Source organism: Amblyomma americanum, chromosome 1 (assembly GCF_052857255.1).
Source record: "Amblyomma americanum isolate KBUSLIRL-KWMA chromosome 1, ASM5285725v1, whole genome shotgun sequence".
Taxonomy (NCBI): domain Eukaryota; kingdom Metazoa; phylum Arthropoda; class Arachnida; order Ixodida; family Ixodidae; genus Amblyomma; species Amblyomma americanum.
Genome location: NC_135497.1, coordinates 242995941 through 243005766, shown reverse-complemented (window position 1 = coordinate 243005766; position 9826 = coordinate 242995941). Strand labels below are relative to the sequence as shown.

Below are 9826 nucleotides of genomic sequence, written 5' to 3'. Positions count from 1 at the left end.
AACTGAGTGTATTTCATGCGAGAGCGCAATAAATGCAGGAAGTAGACATAAAAAACTAAAAGAACACCATGATATAAGATTGATACTATTGCAGGTCAATATCCAAAAAGGCTATCTCTTTTCTCGATAAGCGAAGAGACGGCACGCTCAAGCACTTGTCACCTCTCGTGTGGATGACGAAAGCTTCGCATAGTTCTCGTTTTTGTTTGCTTGCGTACGTGCGCAACACTTTGCTTTTGTTGAACCGGGGAGTGCATTTGCATGTTGCCACATGCTTGGCTAGTGTGATCCCTCTGCCTATACTGACATCATTAGCGTGCTCTGTTAATCTGTCATTTAAGCAGCGGCCAGTCTGGCCAACATAAGTGGCACCGCATGACAGGGGGATTTCATAGATCAGCTTGCTTTGGCAGTCAACATATTGCGTCATGTGCTTAGTGCTGCAGATTTCTCGCTTTTTCTCTGCCCCGTTTAATTTCCTGCACAACCTGCGCAATTTGTTGGGTGCCGAAAACACTACACGTACACCTCCTCGTCCCGCAATATTTTTCAGCCGATGGCTGACGCCGTGGACATAAGTGATGGCCGCTGTCTTGACCAAACTTCGCTCAGGCTGCTTGGAGTCGACAGGTCTACGCAGTTCATTCAAAAGATGGTGGACAATGCTGTTGATAATGGCCTTCGGATAACCAGCAGCACTCAGTCTTCGAGCTTGCGCCTCTACACTTTCGAAAATGCGGTGGTGACAGGACCTATTGAGGGCATTCCTTAGAGCACTCACATCTATTCCAAGCTTCACCACTTTGGAGTGCGCCGAAGAATAGGGTAGAAAGCCCTTCTGCGAACGTGGAGCGTACTTCCAACAGAGGTGCCTGTCTTCCAAAATGAGCCTTGTATCGAGGAACTGCAGCTGGTTCTCCTCAGGCACTTCATTGGGGACTTCAAAGATATTGACCTGCAATAGTATCAATCTTATATCATGGTGTTCTTTTAGTTTTTTATCTGTACTTCCTGTATTTATTGCGCTCTCACATGAAATACACTCAGTTGTAAGTTCGGTGCTGTGTGTGTTGCTTCTCTTTATCTTGTCCCGTTTTTTGCGCCGTTTTACGTCTCGAATCATGAACCAATTGGCCCAACAATCCTCCCTTTTGTAGTAGAATTTAAATTCATTGCATTAAATATCATGCATAAACAAGCTTGCGCTGAGGCCGAGTGGTCTAAGGCCACTGCTATCGGATGGACTGAAAGTATATCGCCAAGATATGGGATCGAATCTGAGCTATTAACACAAATTTATTTTATGCCATAGCATAGCAGAGTCACCGGAGCCAAAGGCCAGCCATGACCGTCCGGCGTTGTGCAGAGAATTCTGATTGGCTGGCAGTGACATTGTCTGTGACGTTTCCAGAAGAGAGAGATCTCATTGGCTGGGAGGGGACGTGACCAGACCAATGCTCATTGGCTGAAGGGAAGTGACGTCACCAGAACAGGTCAGTATGTGTGAAGCTTCCACCTGGTAACTGTACGTGGGCATGCCAGTCACTTCCAGTAATGTCATTAAAGTCTTCGAACGCTGTGCCAACAGATTTTAGAATTAGGTCCCCCCGTGTTTGAGATTCCTTTTCAAGAATTAGTTCCGTCAGTGTCCTGAAGGCATGATTTATTCTTTTCCGTGAGCTTGGGTTCAGCTCCAGTTTCACTTATGCTCGCTTAATAATAATAATAACTGGTTTTTGTGGAAAGGAAATGGCCCAGTATCTGTCTCATACATCGGCGGGCCCCTGAACCGCGCCGTAAGGGACGAGATAAAGGAGAGAGTGAAAGAAGAAAGGAAGAAAGAGGTGCCGTAGTGGAGGGCTCTGGAATAATTTAGACCACCTGGGGATCTTTAACGTGCACTGACATCGCACAGCACACGGGCGCCTTAGCGTTTTGCCTCCATAAAAACGCAGCCGCAGCAGTGGGGTTCGAACCCGGGAACTAAGGAGGATGGAAGTAGAAAAAAAAGATCTATACAAAAAATTCAGGCCTAAGTCCATTACTTCTTCCTCGAGTTTTCTCCATGCTCGGTGCTACTGGTCTCTGCGCCTTCATAAAATGCACCTGCATCGGATGACGTATATTAATTATATACACGCATGACAAAACGAGTAAATTAATCAATATGAAAAATAGTTTAGTGCGAGAAGCTTGGCAGTTATTCGGCCGCTCTGAGCAGGAAGCTAATTTCGACAAAGCAACTAACTAGAATGGCTGCGGAGCGCTCCTATTGATTCACTGTTCCTGAAAATGCGACTACATGGGAACACAATTCGTACTCCTCGACTTGCAATAGCACTTAGGCTGCAGAAGTTACGAGTATGTTAAAAATTGCTCAAATGATGGATGCGCATTATGATATACGTTGCGATGAGATGGTGTTCGCAAATCTCACGCGTAACCGTGGAGTAAAGTTTACAGGGAGCGCATGCAGCACAGCTCTCGTGGAACTTGGGGCATTACTTGGGAAAGCGCGAACGATGCGCAATTTTTTACGCTTGCATTATTAAACCGAGAAAGTCATGTCTGCACGGCACTTGCCCTTGCCTGCATATTTTATTTGGCTCCAAAAACATTCAGAGAGCAGCCTAACCGCCTCCTCTGAACTGCACGCACTCGTAGCAGGACTAGGCTGGCCGGCGACTAGATATGATGTCCAATACAGCCTGTTTCTCGCATAGGCCACCAGGAGAAACGCCTGCTTTTGCATCGCCGACCATGCTGCCGTGAATAGACGCAACAGGGACGAAGAACGAGGTCATTCAATTTTCTGTATTGAACGTATTCTCGAGATTCGACGGATCGCAGCACGCCACGAAATCGTGGACATTCTCCTTGCACTCTTGCAGGTGATAATAATCATAATTGGTTTTGGGGAGAAAGGAAATGGCGCAGTATCTGTCTCATATATCGTTGGACAGCTGAACCGCGCCGTAAGGGAAGGATAAAGGAGGGGTGAAAGAAGAAAGGAAGAAAGAGGGGCCGTAGTGGAGGGCTTCGGAATAATTTCGACCACCTGGGGATCTTTAACGTGCACTGACATCGCACAGCACACGGGCGCCTTAGCGTTTTTCCTCTTGCAGGTGAAGGAAGCGTTCCTGTGGCGTTTGCGTTCGCATCATGCGTGATGGGTCTGGTCGTATACCCGCCGCGGTGGCTCAGTGGCTAAGGCGCTCGTCTGCCGAGTCAGAGTACCCGGGTCCGAACACGACCGCGGCGGCCGCGTTTCGGTGGAGGCGTAACGAAAAAGGCGCCCGTCTGCTGTGCGATGTCAGTGAGCGTTAAATATCCCCAGGTGGCTGAAATTATTCCGAAGACCGACACTGCGGCATCTGCAGCTTTCTTCTTTCACTTCCCCCTTTATCTTCTTTTACGGCGCGGTTGCGGTGTCCACCGAAATATGGGACACAGTTATTGCGTCATTTCCTTTCATCAAAACCAATTTTCATTTTTTCTTCGTATTTTTTTATTCACGCATAATTCTGCCATATTAATCGATGCTTCCTCACGAAAGTAAATTAAATTGCTTCAAATAATGGTGTTCTCACAAAATACTTTTTTTTCTTTTAATCTGCGTAGCGGGCTACTGCGCCACCTAGCATCGCTGGTCCGATTTCCGGTTATTCACGGCTACCACACTGGTGACGCAGTAGTACGGCACTTCTTCGCAAGGTAAGCTGATGCTCGACGTGCTATGCTTTAGGCTGTTCTCGCTTTTTATAAGCGTTCGAATTGCTCTTGTACTGCTTTTGTTGCTCGACACGTGCTTGTAGCTGCTTAGTAGCCTAAAAAAATTCTAGCAATGAGTTTAGCACCTCGTTTTCTCGCCTTTCGTTGTTCGCTGTTCGCGTTCCACAGTCGATCTCCAGCAGGACGCAATTAATCGTGCCCTACTTGTGCGACCGAAAATCATGGAGAGACCCAGGCCTTCAAAACTGAACACGGTGCGGTTCGTGTTCCGAACTCATGCACCCGTACGTGATATTTTTCCTTGGTAAATCCAGGGTCCCGGTTAGGCCTAGCACGTTTGCGTTCGAGATGGACCAGGGGGAAGACATGGTGGCGCTTGCGGCCATTTCGAGCCCATATCGGTTAAGAAAAAGGTTAAAGAAACAGAGAGAGCTCGGTGGAAAACAGGGATGCTGGCGAAATCGGCACTGGGAACATACAAGATCGTCAAGCAGGAAATTGCCAAAGAAAATATCTATGATAACTGTAGGGGAACCTCTTTGTTGTTGGAGGCCAGGACGGGAGTTTTGCGGACTAAGACATACAGTCAGGTACCACGAGATAGACACTTTGTGCGTTGCGTGCGGAGAGGAGGAGGAAACGGCTGAACACTTGATGCTTTTCTGTAAAGGGCTTCACCCTACAATGAAATGCAGCGGGGATGATTTATCCAAGGCATTGGGGTTTTAAAGACAGTGAAGGGAAAGTAGATTTTATTCCGGAGTCCTCCACTCCGGTACCACTTCCTTTTTTTTCACTCCCTCCTTTATTCCTTCCCCTACGGCGCGCTTCATGTGTTCAACGATATGGATACTGCGCCATTTCCTTTCCCCCAATGCCAATTAATATTATTGTTAAGATGCTTGCTCTGCTCGTTCTGCCGTGCACCATGGCGCTGTGGTCAGTATGGAAGCACTCCGCGCAGATTCCTTGCAGAACTCTCAGAGTGGCCATACTATATAGTTAGCGTAATTCTCGCGAAGCGCAGTATATAATCTTTGCTCGTAATAATTAGTAAATTGCTTTCAGTTGACGCAGGTGACCGAGAAGTGTCCTACCTAGCAATGTCGATGGTGATGCGAAAGTGGGATTACTTTTCGAAAAATCGGCATCAGTTCTTCTCTACCTTTGTCACCAGCGACGATGCAGCCAGGCTGGATGTGAAGGATGAGACCTATGTGCCCTTCATCACTGACAACTTCGGTGACTGGACGGATGACATTGCCGTTGCACTGGGCAGCGACGTGCTTCGCCGCTGCATCGGGTATCCGGCGGAAAGAGTTCGTCTTCGCCTCTATAAGACATGGCTGGCCAACTTTGCTGCGCAAGAGTGGCCTGACACATTCGACCGGGATTTGCTGGAATCCATCGTAGCCACACCGTCCCCCTCAGACCCGACAAAACCACTCTTTGGTGACTTGTTTCGACAAGCGGCTGTACGTCCGCGCCCCGAAGGGACTTACCTGGACACCAGTGCCTTGAGCCCCCTTTTCAAGAGACCCGCAGTGCTTGATGCAGACTTCAAGACGGCTAAAGGCCTCGTGGCCTACTTGGACGGTTTGCTCTCTGTTGGCGACCGGGAGGCCTTGCACGAAGCAGGGCTTATTATCGGCTTTTTGAGCCTGCTGCTGAGCTCGGTATCAGCTGTTAGCGTCAACCGCCTCATTGGCATCTTTCGGAACCTCGAGAAATTCGGGCTAGCAACGGTGTTGCCCACGTCGTTCTCGGGAGAATTCCCCTGCCCCACCAGTGCCAATCTAGAGAATCTCCGCGACAAGTGTGGCTGGGGCCAAAGCGCCCTCAGACCGTACATCCCTGCCCTTGCCGTCGCGCAGTACACGATCTTCATGAGGGCGATCGATGAGGCACCGAAGGAGGACGTTTTATTTTTAGGGCAATCATTTATGGTCCATACAAAATACTCGGGGCTCGACTGTGTTGATCTGTTGGAAATGTTCGCCAAAAGAACTCACTTCCCCATGGACTACCTGAACCTACTGTTGGGCGGTAACGCCAGTGCCTGGACAAGGAAACTGATGGAGTTCTACTTGAGCAACGTGGCCTCTCCAGGGAACACGCAGAACTCGGCTCCTTGGTGTCGGGTCGTAGACCCAACTTTCTTCAGGGGGCTCGAGGTAGGAGACGGGCGGAGCTATGCGCTCAAGATCATGTGCTTCCTGGCTCGCAGCCAACGGGGCCTGCTGTACAGGAAATGGAGCCGATTGGCGAACGAAACCATGTCCGAATCTGAAGTTGAAGATGCGCGCGTCTGGGCCGATAACATCCGCGCACTTCTTGCAAAGGGAAAGCTGCGTCCTGTCGAAGCCAGCAGGGCAAGTGCCACCAACTAAGAGGACGTGGTTACGCTCGGCAAGTTGCGCAACGGCTTGAGGGTGCCGTATGTTTTTTTTTTTTTTTCTGGCAATGAAATGTCCTCGTTTTTCTTCATTGCATTATTGACTAAATGACTGTCATTGTCTTGAGATGACACTGTGCTTTGTTATTTTTTTCATTGTTTTCTGTTTGTGAATGGTTTAGTGCATTAATGGCTAAATGACGGTCATTGTCTTGAGATTGCACTGTGCTTTGTGATTTTTCATTGTTTTCTGTTTGTGAATGGCTTAGTGCATTATTGCCCGAATGACTGCCATTAATTAGCTTTAGTTTGCACTGTGCTTTTTTTTGGTGTGCTTTTTTCATTGTTCTCAGTTTGGGAATGGCCTAGTGCTTTGTTTCCTGAATTACTGTCATTAATCGGCTTGAGATGACATTGTGCTTTTTTCATTGTTTTCTGTTTGTGAATGGTTTAGTGCATTAATGGCTAAATGACGGTCATTGTCTTGATATTGCACTGTGATTTGTGATTGTTTTCATTGTTTCCTGTTTGTGAATGGTTTAGTGCATTATTGCCTAAATAACGGCCATTAATTGGCTTTAGTTTGCACTGTGCTTTTTTTGGTGTGCTTTTTTCATTGTTTTCAGTTTGGGAATGGCCTAGTGCTTTGTTTCCTGAATATCTGTCATTAATCGGCTTGAGATGACTTTGTGCTTTCTTATGCTTTTTCCATTGTTTTCTGTTTGTGAATGACTTAGTGCTTTATTGGGCATTAATTGGCTTGAGATCGCACTGTGCTTCTTATTGTGCTTTTGCCATTGTTTTGTGTTTGTAAATGGCTTAGTGCAATATTGTCAAAATAATTGGCTTGACATCGCAGTGTGCTTTTTTTCACTTGTGTTCCGTTTGTGAGTGGAAAATAAAAGGCCGATTTCCTCTTAATGGGTGTATTTACTCTGGACCTTATTTACACGGCCGGTTCAGTGCGCTCGTGTTTTCAAATGAACTTAAATGATGGAATGCACGGTCATTTATGCCTGCTTGTTGCCATACACAGCAGAATTTGCGGCGGGAGCTACGTGTGGCAGTGCTCGCCGGTTCGCTTTCTTCCATGTCATGCATGACTGCCTCAGCTCCATTTGATGCCACTGTGGCCATTCTGCGCAACGTTACTATAACCAGCTTTAGTTTGTAAACGGGGCGGTGTTGCGCGGCGTTGCCGCTGCCTGGTGCGGCAACCGAACCAGGCTTCGGCGCGTTGCCGGCGGTTGCCGGTGTTTCAGTGGCGCACAATGCAGCGTTCTTCACCATCGCATCAGCGTCTTGTATACCGCAGGGGACCAAACACATGAACGCGTCTCCAGACGGGGGTGCTTAAACATCGTGAACAAAACCCCTCAATTATTCTCTTTCCGTAGCTAATTGTGCTAATCATCGGCGACGGGAACCTACTGGGGGGGGGGGGGGGAAGGGAGGATTGCGTGGAGACCTCCTGTCTTCGCAGAAGCGGCACGTGCATTTCGGTATAATCTGAAGATCGCTGCCAATGGCTTATGGCGGTTTAACATCCCAAAGCGATTCAGGCTATGAGGCACGCCGCAGCGAAGGGCTCCGGAAATTTTGACCACCTGGGGTTCTTTAACTGACATAGCATAGTACACGGGCCTTTAGAATTTCGCCTCCATTGAAATTCGACCGCCGCGGCCGGGATCCAACCCGCGTCGTTCGGGCCAGCAGCCGAGCGCCATAACCACTGAGCCACCGCGGAGATCGCTGCCAATGCGCGGCTAGTCATTGGTCCCCAGCAATCCCCGCTTACAAGGTGTTTCCGGCGCCGACGCTAAGATCTCACCTCACCAAATATCTGCGTCTCCCCGCGTCGCCTCGCTACAAGTGCCGGAATTTGGCCCCCGCGACTCCTGCAGGCGAGCGCTGGCGAGCGCTGTGAGTGTGCGTGTCTCCTTTCTCGTGTCCCGTGTAAGCGCGCTGTTTTTCGGTGAGAATAAATGCTGCGTAGTGGCCGGACGGAAGCCAGCGAACTCTGGGGCGCCGTCTTTCTGCTCGTGTGAGCGTCGGTGAAGCAGCATGCCAACATGCTGCCTACCCTGCTGCACAAGTAGACATAAGGGAAACAAAGGGAAAAAAAGACTTTTTGGCTCCACTAGGGTGGCTAGATTGGAAAGGTGTGAAAACCGGCCGGGGAAACATGGCCCCACAGCGCGCCGATGCCGTGTGGCGGCGCTGACGGCAGGGGCGCGGTAAGGCGCGCAGCCAAAATGAGCGCATCGCGTAGGCTAAATTTAACCACTGAAGCGAAAATGAGCCCGATTTTCTTATCGCGCGTTTTCTACTAGTGTCAGAGAATGGATCTTTATCATGAATTAGTGTTTCGTCAACTCGCATCATTATTCCCTTGAAATATGCTGCTTCACAAGCTGAGTTTGCATTGCATAGCTGAAGTGATGCGCTTTTTGTGCGTGCACATTTCGAGACACTGCCCAGGATGTGAGGGACGCTGTTAATGCCGCAGCGGAAGGCTTCGGAATAATTTAAACGACCTGGGTTTCAACGTGCACTGACTCTCTGCGTTGCGCCGCCACCGAAACGCAGCCACTACACGTACGTAAGGCGAGAAGAGCAGGTTGTAATGCGTGCCGTATGACCGCAAAACTGCAGTCGCATTGGCTGAAGGCGAAAATTAAAACTCGTTTTTAGGGAAAGGAAATATCCCAGTATCTGTCTCACATATATCGGCGGACACCTGAACCGCGCTGTAAGGGAAAGAATTATAAAGGAGGGACTAAGAGAAGAAATGAAGAGTGGCCGCAGTGGAGGGCTCCGAAATAATTTCGACCACCTGGGTATCTTTAACGTGCACTGACATCGCGCAGCACCTGGGCGCCTTAGCGTTTCGCCTCCATCGAAACGCTGCCGCCGCGGTCGGGTTCGAACCCGCGGGTACCGGATAAGTAGCTGAGCACCCTAACCATTAGTAGCCACCGAGGCGGGTAGGATGAAGGCGCCCAAAAGCACAAACCAGGCGCCCCAACGCACAAATCGGTTTTTGTTGCCGCTTGCGAACCTGTAGCATGTATGTCATCTTGACGCTCATGTAAGCAATGAAGCAGCACATCTGGCCATGAAATCGTTTATTTACAAGTGAGGGCGAAAATTTTTCAGAATTTGATCTACAACACGCAAAGCTTCAGTGGTTTCCGTTTCTTCTCACTATCCTCCTGATTTATACCCTTAAGGAAAAAAAAATTCTTGTGAGGCAATAAAAACGTACAACTGATGCTGTCAGCGCAACAGAACGCTAAAAACGACTAATTTTTGGCTCATATCACTAATTGACTGTAGAATACCTCTTCCGCAGCTTCGACATGCAAGCGCGTTCGGCTGAACGCATGTGCAAGTTCGTTTTCAAGGATGGTGACAAGGCTGTAAAATGATACTGACGGCCTTGGCACTTGGGATCGCTCGAGACCGCTTGGCAAACATTCCCTGGGAGACAGGGGCACGGAACAGAAAGTGTTTTTTTTTTTGTATCCCGTGCCGCACCCAGGCGCAAAGGACCAACGCTCCGTCTTCTTTTTTGTTGTTGAAGGCATCTCGCCCTCGGACGAGAAAACGCTGCTACAGACACTCCAATACAGGCGACGAAACGAACTGAACTGAATAACTGCTACGGGGTGCGCAAGGCCGACGCGGCTGAGCTTA

At 49.0% G+C, this 9826-nt stretch overlaps 1 protein-coding gene across 1 annotated transcript; it reads left to right on the top strand.

Moving 5' to 3' along the window:
* Window positions 1–3656: 3656 nt before the first annotated feature.
* LOC144096014 (uncharacterized) lies at window positions 3657–6604 on the top strand. The gene is made up of 2 exons (XM_077629370.1): window positions 3657–3714; window positions 4801–6604. Exon 2 carries the CDS (start codon window positions 4836–4838, stop codon window positions 6120–6122), a length of 1287 nt encoding a protein of 428 aa, XP_077485496.1. The 5' UTR covers window positions 3657–3714; window positions 4801–4835; the 3' UTR covers window positions 6123–6604.
* The last annotated feature ends 3222 nt before the right edge of the window (window positions 6605–9826 follow it).